At 40.8% G+C, this 25,642-nt stretch overlaps 1 protein-coding gene across 2 annotated transcripts in view; it reads right to left on the bottom strand.

Moving 5' to 3' along the window:
• Positions 1-24,518, bottom strand: part of mapkap1 (MAPK associated protein 1) — a 31,072-nt gene extending 6,554 nt beyond the window's left edge. The window contains exons 1-9 of one of the 2 annotated variants that reach the window (XM_028026589.1): positions 24,259-24,518; positions 23,092-23,552; positions 8,797-8,886; positions 6,010-6,158; positions 4,592-4,764; positions 4,303-4,479; positions 3,780-3,889; positions 1,694-1,801; positions 1,252-1,392 (exon numbers count right to left, since the gene is read on the bottom strand). In XM_028026589.1, the coding sequence (XP_027882390.1) occupies positions 1,252-1,392; positions 1,694-1,801; positions 3,780-3,889; positions 4,303-4,479; positions 4,592-4,764; positions 6,010-6,158; positions 8,797-8,886; positions 23,092-23,374 (1,231 nt within the window). In that variant the 5' untranslated portion in view covers positions 23,375-23,552; positions 24,259-24,518. The remainder of the gene's footprint in view (positions 1-1,251; positions 1,393-1,693; positions 1,802-3,779; positions 3,890-4,302; positions 4,480-4,591; positions 4,765-6,009; positions 6,159-8,796; positions 8,887-23,091; positions 23,553-24,258) is intronic. The other variant, XM_028026588.1, reaches the window with a different exon arrangement.
• Positions 24,519-25,642: the final 1,124 nt, after the last annotated feature.

Here is a 25,642-nt window from a genome sequence, read left to right as displayed (position 1 = left end):
TATTACAACTGAAAACCAGCGATCAGGCCTGAAATCTGGGAGTAGTGATGGACTCTGACCTGAACCTCCAGAGCCACATAAAGACAGTTACAAAGTCGGCCTTCTATCACCTGAAGAACATTTCCAGGATTAAAGGACTAATGTCTCAGCCAGATCTAGAGAAACTCATCCATGTGTTTATCTTCAGTCGTATTGATTATTGCAACAGCGTCTTCACAGGTCTGTCCAACAAATCAATCAAACAGCTGCAGCTGATCCAGAATGCTGCTGCTTGCGTTCTCACTAAAACCAGGAAGATAGAGCACATAACACCAGTTTTAAAGTCCCTCCACTGGCTCCCTGTAGCTCAAAGAATAGACTTTAAAATACTGTTGTTAGTTTATAAATCACTGAACGGCTTCGCACCACAATACATTAAAGATCTGCTTTTATTGTATCAACCTTCCAGACCTCTCAGGTCTTCCGGTTCTGGTCTGCTCTGCATCCCCAGAACCAGAACCAAACGAGGAGAAGCAGCTTTCAGCATCTATGCACCACAAATTTGGAACAAACTTCCAGAAAACTGTAAAACAGCTGAAACACTGACTTCTTTTAAATCTCAACTGAAAACCCACCTGTTTAGAATTGTATTTGAAATGTAATCAATTACAAATTTATTGATGGAACTTGACTTAATGATTGATTCTATATTGCATTGTGATTCTGTGTTTGTAATGATGTAAAGCACTTTGAAATGCCTTGCTGCTGAAATGTGCTATACAAATAAAATTTGATTGATTGATTGAAATACCATGTGTAAAGACACACAAGAAGATGCACTCTATACTCCCAGGTCCAGGTAACGATTCCCCAGAGGAACAGCCAGCCCCTGGTGTCCTTCTTTCTGGGATGTAGACAAGTGTGTTCAATCATTCCAATTCTTTACCTATAACTTTAATTGTGGATTTTTTTTCTACATTTATTTGCATGTGTAGACTACTTGAGTTGTTGCTCATATGAACAGTCCTCTGGAACTATCATGTTCCACACTGCCCTGAGTGGAGACAGGCACAGAGTGAGTCTGTATCATTTTCCATTAGTTTTAAAAGTACTGCCTCCATCAAGAATCCTTCAGCATATCTTGTCATTATTGGTCAACGTTTCACACATTTAACTGTCTTTTTAAAACAGACTTTATACACAAGAATCAGTACAAACAAAAACATTTTCATATCTGGAAAAGACAGCAGCACCTCACTGAGTAGCATGTACCTAGCTGGACATCTGTAGTGAAACGCAGCTTATGAATCAAGCTGATCTTGAAGGACTTGTAGTGGTGACTGCTCAACATGTCTTGGACTGTGGTTATATCAATAGTAGGGTCCTCCTCAGAGCTCTCCTCACCTCTGGAGCCTGTAAAATGAATAAGCCGAGTTAAGAAAAGAAGTCTAAATAAAACACAAGAGCTCCTGATAATAAGATCTCTGCTCATTCACAAAACTTTCACTTTTCCTTATAGAGTTTTTAGTGGGCCTGCGTTTGGTCTAAACTTGCTATATACTGTATATATGGCATAGAAATTATTTGAAGAATATTTCATTTGGTGAAGCAGCAGCAGCCGACAACATTCTGGGATGGTGAATTGCCACAACAGTCACTGAAATGAAGTTTGCAGCAGACCTCATATTTAAACCTTCATGCCGAGTTCACTCACTGTTTTCTCTGACCAGGCAAAACTCCAGGGTGTTCTGGCTTTCCAGAGTAGAATCCAGGTCGACTGCAACATTCGGCTCCATCTGCTTCTCCAGACGATACATGGGCCCTGTAGGAGTGTCAAGGGATCACTTTCATTTACCATTCAGTTCCTTGTAGTTGTTCACAGTCTGTAAGTCAGTTGTCAGGGAATTTTTCTTGATGATTTGCATTAACTGTAAGGGCTGATTCATATATAGTGAAGGGCTGATTCACTATATCAGGCCTTCACACAGATACCTCCAAACAGAGGCATCTGTTTTGGAGTTTTTACAGTGCATACATTAACTGATTATTTCAAGTTTAAATGTTAGGGCAGAGGAAGCAAAGACCATGTCTTTAGTACTCAGTGGAGAAGTGTTCTCTAAAATGACTAATACTGCCTCTATATGCCAAATCAAAGCGAGCCACCGGAGTAGCTTGAGAGTATGAGGGAGCAATAATTGATGACAAATGGTACCAGTTGGCTGCAGAACTAAAGAGGATACAGTGCATCTTTGAAGCTCACGTGTGTTCCACAACAACTAACTGGATGTTTTTGGCGAAGACAGCAGAGACCGCTCAGATTTTTAAGAGTGGACAACAGCCAAACACCTTTTGTGTGGGTTGTTATGAATTGAAAAATAGACTTATGTGCACAACACACATGAAATGAATGAAAATGTCTAAGAAATTACACATGCTTCATTTAAGACTGACATAACCAAGTTCCACTCTACGCCTACTGTAGTCCTGAGAAAACAGCTGCCTGGGAGCTCATACCTACCCTGCTTTAACAAGGATCCTCTAAAGCAGGGGTGGGCAACTCCAGGCCTCGAGGGTCGGTCTCCTGCAACTTTTAGATGCGTCTCTACTTCAACACACCTGAGTCAAATAATGAGGTCATTAGCAGGACTCTGGAGAACTTGACTGCACTTAGAAGGTGATTCAGCTGTTGGATTCAAGTGTGTTGGACCAGGGAGACATCTAAGGACACCGGCTCTCGAGGACCAGGATTGCCCACCCCTGCTCTAAAGGCACTTTTCCACTAGCCCGTCTCTTACCGATTTGGTCCCAGTCATTCCCGACCAGAGTTATTTTTCATTAGCAAATCCGGCGCTGTTCTGCCCAGCTGTTCTCATGTATTGATACCTACTTCAGGGGTAGTACTAGCCACACCGAGCCGAGTACAGCACCAAACCAATTTGAGTTGGTTTGGTCTGATGACCTCACATCAAACTCCAAAACAACATTATAGTTTAGCTGTGAACAGCAGACATGCCATTTGCTATCAGAGAGCTGCTCAGTATGGAGGAACAATTATGAATTTAATCACAAGCAGAACCAGGAACACATGCAGAAAGTTTTGGAATGACTGATTTAACAGCGCTGCAGCAGCTTGTCTCACTGAGGAACAGGCAGCAATAAAGGAGAGAGAAACGGTTCTCTTAGAGCTGTAATTTTGCACCGACAGTGTGAAATGCCGGAACGACATAATATTAGCTTGTGATGTAAAATTTAATTTTCTTTGGATTCTTTCTTAAACAAACTTAAACATAAAATACTTGAAAATGAGACACCAGACAAGTGAATCACAGTAATGTCATCAGTCAGTGTAACGCTGAACTGATGCGGTGAAGCTACCAGTAGCAGGACCGCGGAGCTGAGACGAGAAGCTACAAACACTGAAGAGATCGATACAGTCTAGCCAAGCATGTTTAATTTTACACAGTACAAGTTTAACAATTTGCTCAAAGTCTAAATTGGTATTGTTGTGCATTTAAGGTGTAAAGTTTACCTTTGAGCAAACACCCCCCAAAGGAATCCCCGCTCCCCCCTTTTGCAAAAATTTCCGCCAGCGCCCCCTGCCGTCCTCTGAACGTCCCCCGGGGGGCGGTACCGCCCCCGTTGAGAAATGCTAGGTTAGAGTGAGACTTGCCAGTGCGAAAGAGTTTTTTGTGGTTACATTTTTAAAAATTTAACCCCAAAACAACCATCGCATCATAACGACCAAAAACAAACACTACGCACACCACACCAAGAACTTTGAGCGACCAAAGCATCATTACCTGACCCTTTCTGTGAACCCTTTCTCTTCTTGAGTGCTTTTTGGAGAATCTCCTTCATGGTTACTTTCAGACTATCCACAGGAATTAAAGAGAAACCATGAGCAGCATTTCTAAAAAGAAAAAGATGGAAACAGAGAGGTATGGACAGTCCAACTATAAATGCACAGCAAAAGTTTCAAAGCCTGAAAATGGCATCATTATTCTGTGTTAGAACAAACAAATGATGACTGATACCATCATCATTTGTTCATTCTAAAACACAACATTAGTTAATAATCAATTTTATTTTTAGTTCACTTCTAATATCAAATTGAGATGTCAAAGGACACATTCACACACTGATAATGGATAGTAGCAATAGCTGCCCTTTGGCAGTCTGACAGAAGCCAGGCTGCCATTTTGTGCCATTGGCTCTTCTGACCAACATCAGCAGGCAAGGTGCATGAAGTGCCTTGCCCAGTGACAAACAACCAGACTGGGTGGAGCGCCCTATAATATTGCTTCTGCACATTTTCATACTTACATTCTGACAAACAGTGACTGTCTAGAAGTCAAGCCAGGTGAAGAGTATTTCTCCACCAATGCTAGCGTGCTAAAGCCAAACTTATGGATTGGCTCATTGGAATCAAGTGGTGGGAAGTCAGTATCCACCTCACCATCATCCTCAGCAATGTGAAGGCAATAGGCCTCCACATTCTCACTGTAAGCAAAATAACAGTGTTAATGCCCTGTACATAACAACATAGGTGAACAGGAAACACTGTTAATGAAGAGCTTCAACATAAAACTATTTGGAATTTGTTTGTACTCACCTGAGTTTGGGTTCTCGTCCCTCGCTTGTGTACTGCCAGCAGATGAGTCCAATGAGGTCATGAACACGAGCGTTTGCAATGGTGACCACTGTCATCGGATGCACTTTCTCCTGAGTCATCTGCATTGAGAGGTAGACATCTATCTTCTTGGTAGCTGTGGTACCTATGTGACCCTTCAGATAAAGAGAGAAAAGACTGTATATTAGGGGTGCACCGATTTCCTTAATATTGGGTGATCGGTGATAGGCCGATTGTTTTTTTCTCCATTTTTTTCTCCGAAGAGTTTTTGCGGCGCTAGTGGCTCGTATTTTTTCGACAGTAGGCAGACAGGAAGGAGGGTGAGGAGAGGGGGTAAGACATGCGGCAAAGGTCGTCGGGACCGGGAATCGAACCCGCGATGTCCTCGTCGAGGACTAAGGCCTCCAAACGTGGGGCGTGCTAACCCCCTGCTCCACCACAGCACGCCCCATAGGCCGATTTTTACATGTGAAGCAGATCTTATCCACCGATGTCATCAACCTCGGCAAAGGTCTAAAAATCAACCACTGTGCTTTTCTTTTCTCCCGTGAGAAAGGTTTGACTGACAAACTGGCCGACCAAGTCATGTCTGCACATTTACAGTTAACAATAGTCACCCCATTGTTGCCAATTCAGGAACCTTCTTGATATATTGAGCAACATTTCAAACAAAAATTGGTATCAACCAAAATCGGAATCAGTAAGTTCGGCTTTTTAAAAGATCGGTAATCGGTGATTGGCCAGAAAACTGCAATAGGTGCATCCCTACAGGTGATGCTGAAAGAAAACATCAAAATTTTGTATTTACTCTATGTAGTATCTCTCTTACAGCATGTAATGTTTAAAAAAAAAAAGGCAAACTTTGCTACAATGGAGTTACTAAATAAATACAATATTTTGATATTTAGCTCACCACCATCAGCATGTGAATGATTGAATGTACTTTGAAGAGCTTTGGGGTCCTCTCAATTTGATACAGTGCTATTCAAGTACAGAGCATTTACCATTTAATGGAGTACAACATCAACATTTTGTTTCTAAATATAACCGAATAAAGTGCATAAGTTACAGCTAATGAGTCAGTGTACCTTAACTTGTTAAAAACTGGTGCAGCTTAAAAACAAGTTTCACTTATCAAATTTTTAGAACTTGGACAAAATACTTATTGATAAAAATTTGAAAAATAGTATTAGATTCCATGGCACCGTCATGTTCTTCGTTTTACATTAAACAAAGATATACATTTTATTTTTTACAAATAATTACATTAGCAGCTTATAAAATGCATTTAATAAGCTGAATAGATGTCATTATTTGGCAGTGATCAAAGCTTCATCGCAGTTTCATCACAAACATATACCAAAGCCCTTCAATCAATCCATGGCTCTCCATGAGCTTACCTTGCCATCAAATTTAGAGTATTCATTAAAGGGGTTGTTGAGCTGCTGTGGACACTGTTCCAGCCGTAGTGATAAGGTGGATTTGGCCCCAGCTGTTCGCGGCCTGTCTTTGTAGTCCCGCTTTTCAAACAGAGATCCCAAATCTTCCGCTGGACAGAAACAAAAAAGCAACAAAATTTGGAAAAGAAAAGAAAACAACATTCAGCAAACATAACTCAAGTAAACTCAAAGAATTAAAAAAGATCAGAGTAACTTTATTCAGTCTTAACTACCTAGATTGGCAGCCAACACACTCCTATTTCTTTTGTACATTTACACATAAGCTTTTTGTTTAAATATGTACAGGAAACAAATCCTAAAACAGATAATTAGGTCTACTTTAAAAGTGCATTTTGATTGGCTGTATACTACAGAAATAAGATTGAACTTTTGCCCTGTAATGCATATAGTGGCTTTTCAAAGTGCAATTTTAGAGTGTTCACATGCACATTAACAAATTACAGCTTACTATGTTTTCACATATAATCTTCCAAACATATCTGCTCATTCTTCAGTTGGTCTGTGCAGATTAAATGTCACATTATAAGAGATAAAATGGCTGTGAAATAATTTATCATGGTCTCAAACAGTTGGAATTTTCACCAGGGTGTTTACACTTTTGTGAACTAAATACAAAATACTTAATGTGTCTGTGTTTAGTTCTTGATATTTGTTTTATATAGTCTTGATGCTGCACAACTCAGTTATAGCTTAAATGTACATTAGCTGATAAGTTTCCACTTAATTTTATTTAGAGATCATGGGGAATTATCATTGAAGGAACAAGTTTTTAATAATAAGGCTGCACCAATTGCAGTTTTCTGGTCATTAAAAAGCCTGACCTGCAATTCCGATTTTGGCTGATACCGATTTTTTTTGTCTGAAATGTCACAAAATGTAGCAAGAAAGTTGCTGAGTTGGCAACATTGGGGTGATTATTGTTAACTGCAAACCTGCAGGCATGAACTGGTGGGCTGGCAAGTAAGTAAAGCTTAATTATAAAGTGCTTTTCACAGACATAAAATCACAAGGCGTAGTAAAATAAAAATCAACCTTAAACTATGCAAAGCATAAAACAAACATAACAATAAAATCATGACATAAAAGCCTGGAAAAATAAAACCGTTTCCAGTTGCTTTTCAAAAACATCCACAGTGTGCAAAACGGAGCAGCAAGGGAAAACTGTTCCACAGTCTTGGGGCCACTAACTGAAAGAGCAACCAAGGAGCAACCAAGAGATGTAGTGTTTGGAACGAAGACCACGAGCAGCAGAGAATTTAGTTAAAAGCTGACAAAGATGATCTGGAGTCTGACCATTTAAAGCTCAGTACATCAGCACAAGTACTTTAAGACGAATTCTAAATTCGACCGGTAGCCAGTGTAGAGAATATAACCAGAGTGATATGACTGAATTTACTGGATTTGGTGAGAAGTCTAGCTGCTGCATTCTGTATTGATTGCAAACATGAAATTGGGAACCTATCCAGGCAGGTAAAAATGGCATTACAGTAGTCCAGATGAGATGACACAAAAGGATGAATGATTTTCAACTCTGGAGACCTATTTTAGAAAATGGAAAAAAAAAAAAAAGAATGGAAAAAAAGTCTTAAATCCGATCTTTTTCTAGTGGGCCAAAAAAATTTTACTCAGCTGATTTTTACCCGTTAAGCTTAGAAAACCAATTTGAGGTTGGTTTTCTAAGGCTTGGGTGGTTGCTGAGGCAAAAACTTGGGCATGGGAGGAGTTTGGAGAAGCCAAGGAGAAAGACTTCCATACGGCTTCGAGGCGATTCTGGTCTGCCATCCGGCATCTCAAGAGGAGGAAGCAGTGCAGCACCAACACTGTTGATAGTGGGGATGGTGTGCTGCTGACCTCAACTCGGGATGTTGTGGGCCGGTGGGCAGAATACTTCGAAGACCTCCTCAATCCCACCAACATTGAGGAAGCTGAGCCTGGGGACTCTGGGTCGGGCTCTCCAATCTCTGGGGACGAGGCCACCTACGTGGTTAAAAAGCTCCTCGGTGGCAAGGCCCAGTGGGTGGATGAAATTCATCCTGGGTTTCTTAAGGAACTGGATGTTGTAGGGTTGTGTTGGCTGACGCGACTCTGCAATATTGCAAGTACATCAGAGCCAGTTTTTCTCTCTCTGTTTTTTTAAATTTTTATTTATTGTTATATAAAAATTAAAGACAGATTAAGAAGAATTGTTAGGTGTACCTTGGCAAGGAGTTGGTAATTATCCTGATGCTGTATGTCCAGTTGTTGTTTACAGTGGTCATTATTACTATTATTATTATTATTATTATTAATATATTTTCTTGTCTTGTTATGAGAGTTAGTTGTAACAATTTTGTCTATGTAATATAATTTATTTGTTGGCTCTTTAGCCCAGTATATTGATCAAGCACATGAATATTATAATATGGTTTTAATTACAATTTTCATTGAGTCAGTAGTAATATATTTCATTAAACTGAAATAAGAAGTAGGACTGAAAAAGTGTTCACTTCTTCCTACTCCTTTTCAAACAGAAAAGTAGTGGTACACAAAATATTTTGTTCTTGGTTATGTATGCACATGTATCCTCTGTCCTAATGATTGCTTTTTTCTTGTTTTTAAAAACCTGTCTGAAGTAAATAAATCATATCAAATTTAAACCAACGACCTTCTTGCTGCAAGACAACAGTGGTAACATGGATTTGCTCAAATATTTTGATATTGGAAGCAGAAAAATTGAAGGATCCATACCAGAATGAGAGCTTGTCCTTTCCTTCCACTGAACATTTTTACATTTGATTTGATTTTGCCGTTCTTTTCTGAGTCTTTCAAGTCTTTGTGCTGCAAAGAAAAACAAATTTTACATTTCTTTTACATGCAAACATTTCCAAGCTAGTACAAATCTGTGGAATAAAATTCATAGTTTATGTAAATCACACCATGACAGTCACAGTCGACTGAACCATTTACATTAAAGCATCTTCAGTTTCTACTAAAGCCACATTATCCATCTATGTAATAACTATGAATTAAAATATCTAGTTTAAAACAACAAATTAAAGATGCTAATGATTGTTTTAACTTTAAGGAATAATAACCCCAATACATATTTACATTGTATAAAATGGACACAGTACAGTATACAAACAGTGTACACATTCAAATGTGAAATACAGTGGAGAACAGCAATGTCTTGATTTTGGGCATATACACAAAAACATCAATTATGTCAAGAAACCCCCCCCAAAAAAACATAGGACTTATTACCAAGGTATTGGTTTACCCCACTCATCTTACCAGCAGCACCAGGCTTTTCACAGCTTTCCTGTTGGAATCCTGATGAGACAGCCACCACAGGTCAGTATTTAAATCTAAGTGCAAAACCTGAGAGGAATGTAGAATACTACCCCATTCCCAGAACCCTGAGCTTCACACCACCAAACAGTTTACAACTATCAAGAGAGTCAAAAGGAAAGGTGATCTCTACCTTTGGACTCCCTCGTGGCAAAACCATATTCACCTTTTAAGGACAAGTCGCTTGAGGCAGATTTAATTCTACCCCTTTAATTGGGGCTCACTAAATGGAGATTTCTGCATCACATCAAATCAGAGATGCACCGATCATTCAGGGAGGAACTAGGCCAGTTTATTCTGGTCAACTTTCACAGGTAGACCATTTTGGTCCTGTCAAGAGTCAGAACCCCTTTAGGACTCTGAAGCTTTACCTTCCATTGCCTTACACATGCTTTGAACTTTTTCTCCATTTTGTTACATTATGGATTCAACTTCAGTGCATTCCACAATACGTTGTACATAATTTCAAAGTTGAAAATAAAAAGTAAAAGTAAAACCTCATTGTGTATAAGTTAACAAACCACTTACACATGCTTTTTCGTATCTGCAGATTGGCTCAGACCCAGTGAGACTGGATGGAAAGTATCCGTAAAAATCAGTTTTTAACTCTTGACAGAAATTTTGTTGGATTTAGGTCTGGACTTTTAATGGCTACTCTGTCATATAAGAACATGCTGCGATCTAAACCATTTAATTACTTAGTTGTGCTAGTAACATAGGGAAAGCGTGATCCAGGTGTAGTAATTTTCAGTTCTACATGTAGACCAAAAAGTTGACATTTGTCCAGAGCAACTTCCTTGGCTTGTAGCATACTACAAACAGAACTTCTTATGGGTTTTTTTCAGAAATTACTTTGTTCTAGAGTAATAGGTAAAGTTCAGATTTGTTGAGTGCAAGACTGAAAACCAATCATCTCACCTGACCTTTGCAGCTAAAAGATATATACAGCATGGAATATATAATTTGCTAACCTAATCCTGCTTTAAACTTCCCCACAGCTTCCCTGACCTGTCTACAGTGTTCCTTGGTCATGATGCTGGTTATTCTCCATAAAACCTCAGAGGACAGAAACACAGATTAAATTACACAATAGTAAACTGTACTTGCTTAGGTGACCTCTGGAGAAGAGTTTATATTTTGAGTGTAATTATCAGAATACAGCTGAATATTAATGCTGAATATTAATGCAAAACACTCAATGTTTTTCTTTTCAACTTTGAATTTCTGCATTATCTTGATATAACAAATAATATCCCAGTAAAATATATTTACGTTCATAGTTTTAACATGACAAAACAAGACATATTAAAAGTTCACAGCATGTAAACATTATAAGAAACCGTGAATGTGTTGCATCACAGTCAATAACAAAACAGTCAGTGCGATTCCATTGTCTGCATGATCAAGACTCCAAATATGTACTTCATACAGACTGAAATTACTGTAGTTTACAATGAAAACTGGGTCCATTTGAAATAAAAATCTATTGGGTCAACCAGATTTGAACCATTCTATCGGTGCATCTCTGCATCAAACAAACCCATATCCCATCTTAAGCACAATGATGAATGATTTGAGGATTAGCTTAAATGGCAGATTTGGTATTCTGACAATCAAATAGAAAGTCTTACACTTCTCATCATGGTATCAAACAGGTTATATTGTAAATTCAATGACATTCAGGCAACAGCTTCAAAATTTGCTGACTGAATCAATGAGACCATTTCCAGGTATACTGTCTAAAGACACTTTAAAAGAAGGGAGTTACTAAGCAAAAACAGGGAAACCTGTAATATGCTAATATTTTACATTTTTGTGTATTAAATACTTAAGATAAAATGAGACAGGGGTTGCATGCAAATATGCTTGTCTAGTTTGGGTTATTCTATTCTTTCTTCATTTGTCAAGATGAAAGGTCTGGCAGGTCAAGAAAACAGCATTCATAATATCTCACAATTTAGAATCAATTCTTTCTCCACTTGATCCAAACCCACCATATGCTGTTCATAAAGAATAACAAAGCAGAAGCAGTGTGTGAAAAGGTACCTTTGATCAAGCTGGTTCCTCAGTGGTAAATTTATGCTGTAATATATTCATACCCATGGCAGGTTTAGCTCATAAGTTAGCTTTAATTTTACAAACACATTTTTTCTGACTAGAAGCAGAATCAATGTTTGTACCGCCCCAGATTGACTCAACGCTTAACCCTCCTGTTATGTTCGTTTCTAGGGCACAGCAAAAATGTTCGTGGGTCAATTTGACCCGGGGAGTGTTTAATCATGCCATAGTGTCAGAAACCAAAAAATTCCTCCAAAACATTTTTGTATCTAATTATTAACTCCAATACTAACCATTTCTATCAATATTTGTGCAATGATGTTTTTTTATTTCTCAGAAATTAAGGATCAGTGACAACAACCTACTCATTTACTTATTTGGACATAGAAAATGGAATTTACATTTTTAATGTCCACTGAAAAGACACAAAAAAATATAATTTTCTTGAAATGATCTTTGGTAATTTTTTCTATATTACACTTCTTTTTTTTTTAATGGGTGATCTTTATAATTGAATTTGAGACACACAAACTGTTCAGGGTCAAATTGACCCGCTGATTAAAATCAAGACAAATGAGTCATGCAGAGAGTATTTATGTTTCCCTCCACTTCTGCTGAGTGTCACTCAGTGTGGGTGGAGTTTGTCCACAAGAACAGAAAATATTCCTGACAAAAGTTGTCTGCTTTCTCGCAGTTTCCTAGTGAAGTAAAGAGAGTGGTGAGAAAGTGGGCGTGTGTGTGTCGGCGTGTGCAGGGTTGTGTGTGGTGAAATATGGTTCATAGCTGCAAGGAAACATATAGAAATGGACATTTTTAATCTTTTTTTGCACTTTAACCTGACTGCCGGGTCAAATTGACCCGAACAGTATCTATGTAAAAAGTAGACCTAGGGGTTGGTACAGATGTGTAAAATGAATTAATTTTCAATTTATATGTAGAGTGCACCTTTTAGGACAAATAGAAAAAGTTTCATGCAAAAAAAATACTTCCAACTATTTTAAAAAATTTATTTAACTTTAAAACGGGTCAATTCGACCCGGAACATAACAGGAGGGTTAAGAGGCAAAGAGGCTTTCCAGACTCTCAGCCAAGTGTTTTCATTCATTACTCAATGGCTTATTTCAAAAATACAATTGTAAAAAAAAAAACAGATGATTTTATTTCAAGATTGATACTCATTTAAGATATTTTGTAAGCCTTGTTATTGAGAGCACCGCCTCTTCTGCCGTCATCTGTTGGGGAAGCAGCATCAGAACTGCTCAACCTGATAAAGAAGGCTGGCTCTGTCCTGGGGATGACCGTGGAGCCTCTGGAGATGATGATGCAAAGGAGGATTCTTCATAAAATTAAGAAAATTATGGACAACTCTGGACACTGTATTTCCCTTTGGGATCACCAAAGTATTTTTGAATTTGAAACAAATTTGAATTTTGTTATGATTTGATCAGAGCATATTTTATCTATAAGAAAGAAAAACTTCTCAGCTGAATGAAAGTAAATTCTAATATAAGGCTGCAGGTATGTGTGTGAATATTTGGGACATCAATGTAAATGACAGTCTTTTAAAAACATCAATTTGCAACTCTATAGAATTCTGGAAGATGGTCAATTCCAGAATATAATACATGAAAAATTACTAAGCAAAATTTAAAAAAAACAACAACTACTGACTTAGACTTAGACTGACTTTATTGTCATTTTGCATACACAGGGTGTATACAGAACGAAATTTCGTTGCATACGGCTCAGGACAATGTTTTGAGGTTCCAATGTTGTGAGGTTACTCCAGAATAAAATAAAATACAGGATAAAATATGAATATAAAATATAAAGTGCAGGACTGACAGTAAAATGGAAGTAATTTTGCTATGTATATGTGCAAGGTATGAAGTGGAGACCAGTTTTTGAGTGCAGTCCAGTTAAGAGTTCAGCAGTCTGATGGCAAGTGGGAAAAAGCTGTTTCGGAATCTGGTAGACCTGCACCGGATGCTGCCGAACCTCTTTCCAGAGGGCAGCAGGGAGAACAGTCCATGGTGGGGGTGTGAGTGGTCACTGACGATGTTTCGGCCTCGGGACACGCATCGCTGGGATGAAATGTCCTGAATGGAGGGAAGGGGGGCCCCGATGATCCTTTCTGCTGTCCGCACCACTCTCCTCACGTTCTTCCAGTCGGAGGCGCGGCAGCCTCCACACCACACAGAGAGGCAGCTGGTCAGAATGCTCTCTATGGTGCTTCTGTAGAACGTCTTGAGGATGGGCGGGGGCAGGTGTGCTCTTCTCATCCTCCGCAGGAAATACAAGCGTTTCTGTGCCCTCTTGACCAGAGACGTGGTGTTCACAGTCCAGGTGAGGTCGTTTGTGATGTGCACCCCCAGGAATTTGGTGCTGCTGGCCACCTCCACAGCCGAGCTGTTGGTGACCAGTGGAGCGTGGCTGGGCCGGTTCTTCCTGAAGTCGACGATCATCTCCTTCGTCTTGTCAACGTTCAGGATCAGGCTGTTGTCTCTGCACCAGTCCACCAGCTGCTCCACCTCCTCTCTGTAGTCCAGGTCGTTGTCGTCTCTGATGAGGCCCACCACCGTTGTGTCGTCCGCGAACTTCACGATGTGATTGGTGGCGAACCTGGGGACGCAGTCGTGTGTCATCAGAGTGAACAGCAGAGGGCTCAGGACGCAGCCCTGAGGGGAGCCTGTGCTGAGGGTGATGACATCGGAGGTGTGTTGTCCGATCCGGACTGACTGAGGTCTGTCGGTGAGGAAGTCTAGCAGCCAGTTGCACAGGGGGGTGCTGAAGCCCAGGTGTCCCAGTTTTTCTGCCAGATGCTGTGGGATGATTGTGTTGAACGCTGAGCTGAAGTCCAGGAACAACATCCGCACATGAGTGTTCTTCTCCTCCAGGTGAGCCAGGCTCAGGTGTAGGGCGGAGGAGATGGCATCCTCAGTGGAGCGGTTTCGGCGGTAGGCAAACTGGAACGGGTCGAATGTGGAGGGGAGTCTGGAGACGATGTGTTCTTTTACCAGCCTTTCAAAGCACTTCATCATGATGGGAGTCAGTGCCACAGGCCGGCAATCGTTGAAAGAGGTGACTTGAGGTTTCTTTGGCACCGGAATGATGGAGGCAGTTTTGAGACAGGCTGGCACTGTGGCTTGGTCCAGTGAGGTGTTAAAAATGTCTGTTAGGACACCAGCCAGCTGACCTGCGCATTTCCTGAACACCCGCCCAGGTATGTTGTCGGGGCCTGGGGCCTTCCGTGGGTTGACTCTTTTCAGAGTCTTCAACACATCGGCTGTGTCCAGGCAGAGTGCCTCCTCTTCCTGGTGGGGAACAGTTTTCTTTGCCGGAGTACTGTTCAGTGCCTCGAACCTCCCAAAGAAGTTATTGAGTCCATTTAGAAAGTCAGCATCAACTTCACCCACTGGAGGGGAGGATGGATTGTAATCTGTGATCGCCTTTATGCCTTGCCACATACTCCTGGTGTTGCTGGTGTCGTGGAAGAACTCCTGTATTTTCTGACTGTGGGTTCGCTTTGCTAACCTGATAGCACGGTTCAAGTTGGCTCTCGCTGTCCTCAGTGCCTCCTTGTCGCCAGACTTGAAGGCTGAGTTCCGTGCTTTTAGCATTTCCCGTACCTCCTTAGTCATCCAGGGTTTTTGGTTGGCCCGGGTGATAATGTTCTTAGTGATGCTGACGTCCTCTGTGCATTTGTTGATGTAGGCTGACACAGTCATGGCGTACTCATCGATGTTGATCTGGTCGTTGTAAGTGGCTGCTGCCTTGAACATCTCCCAGTCAGAGCACTCAAAACAGTCCTGAAGTGCCTCCATGGCCCCCTCAGTCCACACTCTCACCTGCCTCACTGTAGGTTTTGTTCTGATCAGCAGGGGCTTGTATGCAGGAATTAGCATAACAGATAGGTGGTCTGAAGAGCCAAGGTGGGGGCGGGGGGCTGCTCTGAATGCTTCTTTGATGTTGGTGTAGGCCAAGTCTAGAGTATTTCCTCCCCTGGTTGGAAAATCCACATACTGGTTGAAGTGAGGGAGAACAGTCTTCATGTTGGCCTGGTTAAAATCCCCAGCAATGATGAAAACGCCTTCTGTGTGTGAGGATTACAACTCACTGATGGTCCGGTAGAGAACACTCATAGCCTCTTTAGTGTTAGCACTGGGAGGCACATACATAGCAGTGATGCTAACAACAGTAAACTCCCTGGGCAGGTAGAATGGTCTGCAGTTAACAGTCAGAAGCTCGATGTCCGGGGAGCAGTAACTGGCAACATTCATGGCATTTTTACACCAGTTGTTGTTGATGTAAATACACAGCCCCCCTCCTCGGGTTTTACCACTGAGAGTGCTGCTCCTGTCTGCGCGGAATGTAGCGAGCCCCTGCAGGCTAACAACGTTGTCCGGTATGGACGAGTTGAGCTATGTCTCCATCAGAATGAGAGCGCAGCAGTTCCTCAACTCTCTCTTTGTAGACAGTTCTAGTTGCAGATGGTCTATTTTGTTGTCCAGAGAGCGGACGTTGGAGAGGAAGATGGACAGAAGCGGCGATCTGTGGGGGTTAGTGTTTAGCTTAGCTGTTAGTCCACTTCGACAGCCGCGCGTCCGCTGCCGGTCGCACCGCCTTCGCTTTCTCCTCCTCCGACTAGTGCTGCTACGCGAGTCCGCTGCGCTGTGGGCCGCTGGGTCTTGCTTCCATAGCAGACAGTACTGAATAGGTATTACTCAATTAGAAGGGTCACTTTTTGTCTAGGAAAAAAAATGCTGCAGATAGAAAAGCAGAAATGTATGCCTTTATTTCTTACCATTTTCAATATAGAGCTTCTAAAACCACGAGCACATAAAAAATCTGGATATTTTTCTATAAAAACCTTGGTGCTTGGAGTGTTAAGTTTAACTTATGAAACTTCCCAGATTTTCATTATTTCTACCTACCTTTTGGTTCTCAGCCAAGCTAATCGTAAATAGACAGCTATTATTCTGGAGGAATAGTTTAAACAGCTGAAGGCGTTGCTCAGCTGGAACTGACAGCAACACTATGTCAACGGGACTTTCCATCCACAAGCAGAATGTTGGTGGGGGGTTGATGATGTGGGCTTGCTTTGCAGTCTTTTATGTATAAAAGTATTCTAGAGTCAAATGTGATTCCGAGTACAATAACAGATTTACAACAGAATGGGTGAGATATAAATTAAATTAAGTATTACAGTGTCTCAAAATTCAAATTCGTTTCAAATTCAAAAATACTTTAGTGATCGATCCCAAAGGGAAATACAGTGTCCAGAGTTGTAAATAATTTTATGAAGAATCCTCCTTTGCATCATCATCTCCAGAGGTTCCATGGTCGTCCCCAGAACAGGGCCAGAACAGAGCCAGTCTTCTTTATCAGGTTGAGCAGTTCTGATGCTGCTTCCCCAACAGATGACGGCAGAAGCGGTGGCGCACTCAATAACAAGGCTTACAAAATATCTTAAATGAGTATCAATCTTGAAAAAAAAAATCATCTGTTTTTTTTTACAATTGTATTTTAAAAATAAGCCATTGAGTAATGAATGAAAACACTTGTCTGAGAGTCTGGAAAGCCTCTTTGCCTCTTAACCATTGAGTCAATCTGGGGCAGTACAAACATTGATTCTGCTTCTGCTCTTGGCTCCCACACATTGAGCTGTCGGCTAGGTGTAGTGATCAGTCCCTCCGTTTCAAACTCTTACTAATGTAAGAGTTAAAGAGCTAAATGTAACTGATATTTGCTACCTTCGACAAACAAAGCTAAGTCTATCAAAGCAATCCAGCCAATTTTGCTAGATTTGATTTCCAAGGCATAATTCAGCCAAATTAATGAAATAAACTGTAGTCTGATTTTTATTGTTAATGTGTTTCTTATTATTGTGCAGTGAAAGTAAATAAAAGGTGTTACATCTTTTGCTCCAACTTACTGGAGGGTTTTTTGTTTGTGCTGCAGGGCCACAGCTAACTCCTCTCTTTAGCGGCTCTGACAGAGCCTGTGCAGCATTGCTGTTGCTCCTTTTAAACTTTGGACTGAACCATTGTTCTAATAATGGCGGGGGTTTGTAAAAATTCATTCTTATTTTTTTCAGTCATGTATGGCAAATTTATTTCATTCCGTTTTTTTCGCCTTTTCATATTCATATTGTTTAAATACAAAGGTTTCTTTTATAATTTTTTTTTTGTGGGGGACAATTCTAAACTTTTCTATTATCACCCCCACCCCGGGATTTCCCCCCGTGTATGCTCGTTTCATTGTGTGGACAAAAAGCCAAAGGAAAAAAATCCACATCCGAAGCAACTGTGTCAGTGAAGTAGCTAAATATGCTAGTGCGGGTTATTTGCGGCCGCTTCTTTCACCATCCCACCCTGCAATAGCTGTAGCAGTGACGTGCGGTCAGGGGAGTCATCATGGAAAAATAATATGTAATGGTAAGATAATTTATATTGCTATTTTTACCCTGTGGTTTGTATTATAAAGTTTTTATTTTTCATTTTGTTTAACCAATTAAAAACATTTTTTCACAATTGTTGAATTTTCGCAATTTCCCATTCAAATGCTCGGAAGCATAGCTGGTGAGGCAGCAGCGAGCTAAGCCTCATCTTGGATTGCGCAACCTCTGAGTAAGTTGGCTGGCTGTCATTTGATGAGAGCATGTTCCTCCTGTCTGTATGTCGCCAATAAAATGGTTAAAAAACATTTAATATACGAAATGATTTTCCATAATTTAGCTTATGTATAGCCCTGTGACAGACTGGCAACCTGTCCAGGGTGTAACCCACCTCTCGCCCGAAAGGTAAATAGGTACCAACACTCATCCCAACCCCACTAGGGACAAGGGTGTACAGAAAATGGATGGATGGATAGCTTATGTACAGTATATAATGTACAGTGTTTTTGTCAACTGTGTGTGTGTAACGTGCTTTGTGTGCGGAGGAGTGATCCTAAAAGGCAGAGAATAGGTTCGAGGTGAGGCAGACAGTTTTCTTGCCTCATAGCAAGGGGCGCTTATGATTCCAGACACTGGTCTTGTGACTCCACGTCTGCAGAGTAAGTGACAGCGAGCTAGCCACACAGTAAATAAGTCAAGTGCAGTGATATATTGTTTCCTCCTCTCTTCTGACTTCAACATGGATGACTACATTTCTACACTTAAGCAATTTTCTAAAGTGAATTTTCAATCAAAGCAGGAAATTACTAAATTAAGACCAATACCTGAGCTGAAAGGTTTGCTTCAAACTACGAGACAAAATGGTAAAATGGCTGCTGTTTCAAATGGAAAGAAAAGACAGGCTTTGTGGATGTCCTGCCTTCTTTGCCATCCTTTCTCAACTTGTGTAGAGGATAGACTTGGCTTTGGAGCCAAGTACATCTGATATTTTTGTGCAGAATAAGTGGCGCATGGACTTCAATTATATGTAAAGGTAAGACGGCAATACATTTTTTTTGTTTAGTTTATTAATTAAATGTGCGTTTTGTGAGCTACAGCTTGTATTTGTAAAGAATACAGAAAAGAAACAACCCACAAACTGTTGTGCTACAGGGATTCCCCCAGTGTATTATACGCCTGGTGGGCCACCAAGCTTTACTTGTGTCCCCACCAAGCTAAGCATCGCTTATTTTTTAAAGTCCTTTTAAAATGTGTGGATTTTTAAGACTTTATAGTTGGTGTTCAGGTATTAATCTTCAAATCTTTTAATAACACATAATTACCAAGTGATATTTTCAAATTTCCTCTCAACCATAAACATTTTTTAACTCAAAAACACGACAGGCCGCTGGATGAATGACTGCCCTTGGGAAGGGAAACCTTGAGTTAGATTAGCAGCGGTAGCTATAATCTACAACAGCAATCACTTATTAATAATTGCAAAATAAACAGTAAGCCTAAAATCATGCTCCTGCAACAGACTTAATGTTCAGTTCTTTATGTGGGAAATATTTGAGTGTTCTTTTGGTGTTGTCTCCTGAAGTATAAAGTGCCATTGTTGTCAGTTGCTATGGCAACGAGTCTGTGTGTAGCTTGGCTGATATAGAGAGTGAGAAAGAATTGGTTTTGAGTTGTACTTTAACTGTTTTTCCCTTTGGTGTGGAGCATAGCACTAAATTAATAATACCTACATTTCCAAGTTTCATTGAGTTAAAATTATTCTACCACGGCAGCACAGCTATGGATGGCATGTAAAGGGATAGTGTTTTTGCTCTCCAGCGTTGTCCGCATGCATGAAATTTCTGTATGTAAACAACAACATTCAGGAGGGTCTATATTTGCAAATCTGATTATTATTAAGTCAGTGCCTCACCAGCTATGAACTTTACCGCACGTCACTGAGCTGTCGGCAGGGTTAAAACAATACTGTCACATTTAAGGTGTGATAGCTGGTGTTCCCATATATTTCATAGCCTAAAGGCTCTGACGAAAGCCGGCTAGTAAGTTGCTAAAATGTAAACAAATGACGATTCAGGTTTGCGACGGAAGTCAAGCCCATAGTTTACGCAAAGCCTCATGGGGGCTAGGAATAAGGTGGATAGCACTTATTTTATTGAGTTTGCTAAGATCCATCCATCCATCCATCCATCTTCTTCCGCTTATCCGAGGTCGGGTCGCGGGGGTAGCAGCTTCAGAAGGGAGGCCCAGACTTCCCTCTCCCCAGCCACTTCTTCCAGCTCCTCCGGGGGAATCCCGAGGCGTTCCCAGGCCAGCCGAGAGACATAGTCCCTCCAGCGTGTCCTGGGTCTTCCCCGGGGCCTCCTCCCGGTGGGACGTGCCCGGAACACCTCACCAGGGAGGCGTCCAGGAGGCATCCTGACCAGATGCCCAAGCCACCTCAACTGGCTCCTCTCGATGTGAAGGAGCAGCGGCTCTACTCTGAGTCCCTCCCGGATGACTGAGCTTCTCACCCTATCTCTAAGGGAGAGCCCAGCCACCCTACGGAGAAAACCCATTTCGGCCGCTTGTATCCGCGATCTCGTTCTTTCGGTCATGACCCAAAGCTCATGACCATAGATGAGGGTGGGAACGTAGATCGACCGGTAAATCGAGAGCTTCGCTTTTTGGCTCAGCTCTCTCTTCACCACGACGGACCGGTACAGCGCCCGCTTGACAGCAGACGCTGCGCCAATCCGCCTGTCGATCTCCCGCTCCCTTCTTCCCCCATTCGTGAACAAGATCCCGAGATACTTAAACTCCTCCACTTGGGGCAGGACACCCCCCCTGACCCGGAGAAGGCACTCTACCCTTTTCCGGCTCAAGACCATGGCCTCGGATTTGGAGGCACTGATCCCCATCCCGGCCGCTTCACACTCGGCTGCGAACCGAGTGTTTGCTAAGATGTGTTCACTTTATATGCAATGTCATTTTAACTTTTCGATCAACAACCAATCAAAGTTAGCTCAGTGCTTGCCTGCTGTGGATTTTAAGTAACATGAGCTAGGCCTGTCGCGATAAACGATAAATCAATTAATCGTACGATAAATTAAAACTATCCACGTCATTTTAATTATCGGCATTATCGTCTCTTCCGACCTTTTTCTCTTTCTGTTAATGACACTGAATGAAAAAAGGCTCAACTCCGGTGCTCTCCACTGACTCCTCCCTTCCTCATTTCCTTAGTGTAAAACCCAGCGCACACTACACGATTTTAGAGCTGTCGTTCCATTGTCGGCCCATTTTCAAAACCTGACAGACCACACATTAGTCGACAGAAATCCTAGGTATAACGGTTCGATCGGGTTCGTTCCTGCCGTGTGGTGTCCAACAATGGGCACCAATTAATGGCTACAAGTCCAGTGAACTAATTTTAAAACCAGGCATTAATCAATGCTTTACTACAATCTACCTGCAATGCCACTGACATGTGGCTAGTGTCAGTCCTGACTGAATGAAAATCACTAGAACATATTTACGTCACGTTAACGAAGAACAGCTGAAAAGTTACTGGGTTTATCAACTGCGGTAGCAATTTCGCTCCAACTCCTCCCCTTGTCATTTCTATATTCTTTGCATGTTGAATAAACATTAATGTTGTTTCCACATATCATCTCCGATGTCAGCTGGACTTCGGGTTGCGCCGTGTCAGCTGTTTGGGATTCCCCTTTGTAATTTCCCCTCAGAAAGCGTGGAGGAGAATCCGTGCTTTCTGATTGGCTACCTGTCACATTCAACAGGTGTAGTTAGGGCTCCCAGTCGGGGAAAACCCTGATTTAGATCGGAGCGGCTGGTCTTAGAAAGACCAACGTTCTAAGATTGTCATGAGGGGAAAAATAGGAGCAATAAATCTGCAGTGTGAACTATTGCATCAGGTAGTTGGATGTGCCCGTCTTCTCTATTTAAATCTAATTATTACTGAAGGGCAATATAATATACACACTTCATAATCTGCACTCTTTTGGTTGAATGCAGTATTTATTTCCACTTTGGCTTTATGTTGTTTAGGTTTTTTTCCAGTACATTTTTTGTTAATGGAGACTGAGAATCCATTTTATTTTTGTTTTTGGTTGTTTTGTTTATCAGCTCCAGTGTTTAGTGTTCTTTTGAAAATAAAGTGTATCTATCTTTGGCAAGAAATCGCATGCATTATTACGTCATTTCCATTAAATCAGTGTAAAAAGGTCTTCAAACAATATTATTGTTTATCGCAATAATTTTTGAGACAATTAATCGTTCAGCAAAATTTGCTATCGTGACAGGCCTAAACATGACACAACAACACACACTCAACGATGACACCAACAGTTTGATAACTAGGATCAAATTGGTATGGATGGAATTGACCTTGGATCTGCCTGTATGACTTCATTACGTTGACTTTTTTCTACAGTGACTTGAGACAATGTTATGAGTTGGCTCTATATAAATAAACTGAACCAGTCCTGCTTGTCTAAAATTGGCTACTTCCAGTTTCATCTAGTCCAGTGGTTCTCAAATGGGGGTACGCGTACCCCTGGGGGTACGTGGAGGTACTGCAGGGGGTACGTGAAGCTTTTCAAAATATCTTTAAAAAATCAGTAGGCTCTTCATAATAAGTCTTGGGAAAAATTATTTTGTAAAAAGTTTGATAAAATATAAATGTGTGTTCATGCACTGAAATTTATATTCAGTACTTAGTTTCAATATCCTTTAAAATAAAACAGTTTGACTGGTTTTATACCTTCCTGGTGGTCACCGTCTTCTGTTTGTCTTTTTTGTTTAACCATGCAATGTTTGTAATATGGATGTATTTGTCAGGTTCACTGATATAAGTTGTTTTGCTTTAATAAATCATACAGTGATTTTACAGCACTGTACCTCTTTTTAATTCCAAAAATGTTTTGCCCGTGTCAGGGGGTACTTGACTAAAAATATATTCTTAAGGGGGTACATCACTGAAAAAAGTTTGAGAACCACTGATTTAGTCCACTCTCCACATTTCACTGAATGATTTTTATATAGCTAACATACATCTGATCCCATGATTTCACCACAACAGCAATCATTTTCAATGACCCATAAGAGTCACAGATTGGACACAGCATCACAGAACTACAGAGGAACGGGCTTTCTGGCTGCCTGAGCTGTACGACCTGTTACAACTGGGCCCAACAGAAAGCCTGCCCAAACAACCAGCAAGCGCCTGCAGATGGGTTTACCTGTGTTGGAGCGTCGGCGGATGCCAAAGTCCCAGCTAGAAGTGATGTCCATGGACTGAGAGAGGTCACAAGTATGACTGTCCACCATGGTACCACTATCTTCACTGAGAGAGGTGGACTCAGATGACCCATAGCTGCCGCTGGTTACCAGAGTAAGCTGGCACTTCTCCAGATCCACATCCTGGTCTATTAAAACCATCTCACACATTCCTGTATCATCACTGGTCACATGGGACTGTCTGATGTGGGCCAGGATAATTGCTGGATTGTCCAGGAAAGCCATTTCCTGAGTCTTACAAAGCAGAGCCTAAGGCTTAGGGAGGTTTGGCTTTCTTTTACCTTAGGGCTCCTTTCCAAAACAGTTCCTGTTGAATGGCGTTAAAGCAGTGGATTATGATGAAGCCTCAACTCCTCCTGCTGCTCTAACTACTGATTCAGCTCCATCGTAGAACTATCAGCACCTGGTTGGAGTGAGAAGGCTGTTAGCATGAAGCAGGCTGGAGAACAGGGCTCAGTGCTGTTATTCACACAGACAACATGATCCTGATGAGGACCAGGTTTTGTGAAACAGAACAGCAATCAGTGATAAACTCTCAAGGAACTTAAGCAACAACATTAGTGACTTAGTACTTGTAGTTCAGACACTTTCCAGTTAGACATGAGGGAACAGCAAACATAAACTATAAAAGTTAACCATTAACACAAGGCTGTCTACAATTTCAACAAATGTTGCTGTTGGAATGGAGAAATCAGATCCAACGGAATGACTGTGTTCCAGACAGCAGTTCTAACAGGAGGCATTAATAAGCAGCTGAACTCAGCTTAGAAAGTCTCAGTAATCTCATCAAACTGATGTTCAGGAAAGATTTAGTGTCAAGTTTTTGTTAACAACTGTTGAAATGTTTTAGCCCAGACGATTTCATGGTGAGCGCGTAAATAAAGCATGTTGCTATATGTTTAGACTAATGCTCAAAAATAATCAACTGACCAGGCTGATGTTAGCAGAGGGCTATTGCTGAGCCTTCTAATCTAACCTTGCAAAGTAGTTGCGTTAAAACTTCTAAAAATAAAATAGCTTGCACATTTAGCACCAAGGTACACGTCACACACTTCAACATGTCACTGTACACAAAAAGGCTACAAACAGCATTTGATGGATTTAGTTACCTCGTAAACCAACCCGGGGATCACGGAGACTGGATCTGGTTAGCTGGCTGTAGTTAGCCGCTATCAGAACCTCTTAAAATCCCACCTTCAGAACTGACAGCCAACAGCGGGAACAAAGGTCTACGACAGCGCATTATCCGTGGTAACTTGAGATAAAGCAAATAGTTATTTTCAGTGTTAACAAATACCATATAACAGAATCACAACGTTACTCCCGGACAATTCCTTATATTTTGGTGCGTTTAGTTTGCCTCGGAAATTGGAACTTTATTATAGAAATGACGTCACACCAAAATACTTTGAAGTTGGAAATCTTAATCTGCCATCTAAACCTGATCTTTATTACTGTGCAAAGTGTCTACATCAATCACGGTTAGCGATATAGGTCGAATCCTTAAGCATGTCTTTCATCCTATGACTAGATGAAAGACTAGAGGGACTACGTGACAAAATAATACACAGTATTGGTGAAACTTAATTAATGACATACAGACCAGATGTTGAGCTAATGAACAGTTTGTCAATGCTGAATTTGAATTAGATGTAGGAGTTGGTAAGTTTTTTTTTTGTTTTTTGTTTTTTTTTTCGGTTTGTAAATGAAAATTCCAACATTTGAATACAACTGTAACACAGCATTCTTCTTCTGGACTTCTTCTGCTTCTTTGGTTTCGGGCATCAAGGGCAAATTGCTGCCATCTCCTGTTCATTGTGAACGGGAGATGTCAGCTATGCACAATCTAGAATCTACACACTTGAATTAAAAGGCTGTACTATGGACTATTTTCACTCCATACTGAACTGCCTCACTTAGCATGCAGACAGGCTTTACAGAGCTCTGCTAATAGTTAATATTGGATCCAGGTGTGCTGAAGCAGAGACATCTAAAAGTTGCAGGATACCAGCCTTTCAGAGACCACTGTCAAAGAACATAAAAAAATTCAAAAGGTAGGTAAGATTTAACATAGACTTTGGTTGTATAGTTTACAGTTCAGCGGCTAAAACTCATCTAGCCAAATTAGACATTATTCAGCGTCAGGCATTCAGATTGTGCACAGGAACATTTAGAACTACATCAACAGCAGCAACAGAAGTAGAAATGGGAGAAACCCCTTTAGGTTTAAGAAGAACAAAACTAATAAATTATTGGTTAAATTTACAAGGCAGTAACTTGGATCATCCAACATGGGAAATTTTAAATCCATGCTGGGAAAAAGAAAAAAGAGAAATGAGCAGTTTTGGATGGACAATTGAAAAGAAAAGAAAAGAATTTAAAATATGTAGCTTAGTCAAACAACACCAATATCAATTATACCACCCTGGATCCTACCAGAATCAATAGTAGATTTATCATTAATGGTTAAAAAAAAGATACATCTTGTGTCAT

The sequence above is a fragment of the Xiphophorus couchianus genome, chromosome 8 (genome assembly GCF_001444195.1).
Source record: "Xiphophorus couchianus chromosome 8, X_couchianus-1.0, whole genome shotgun sequence".
NCBI classification, from domain to species: Eukaryota; Metazoa; Chordata; class Actinopteri; order Cyprinodontiformes; family Poeciliidae; genus Xiphophorus; species Xiphophorus couchianus.
Note: the sequence above shows the minus strand (reverse complement) of the source record. Positions and strands in the feature narration are given on the sequence as shown.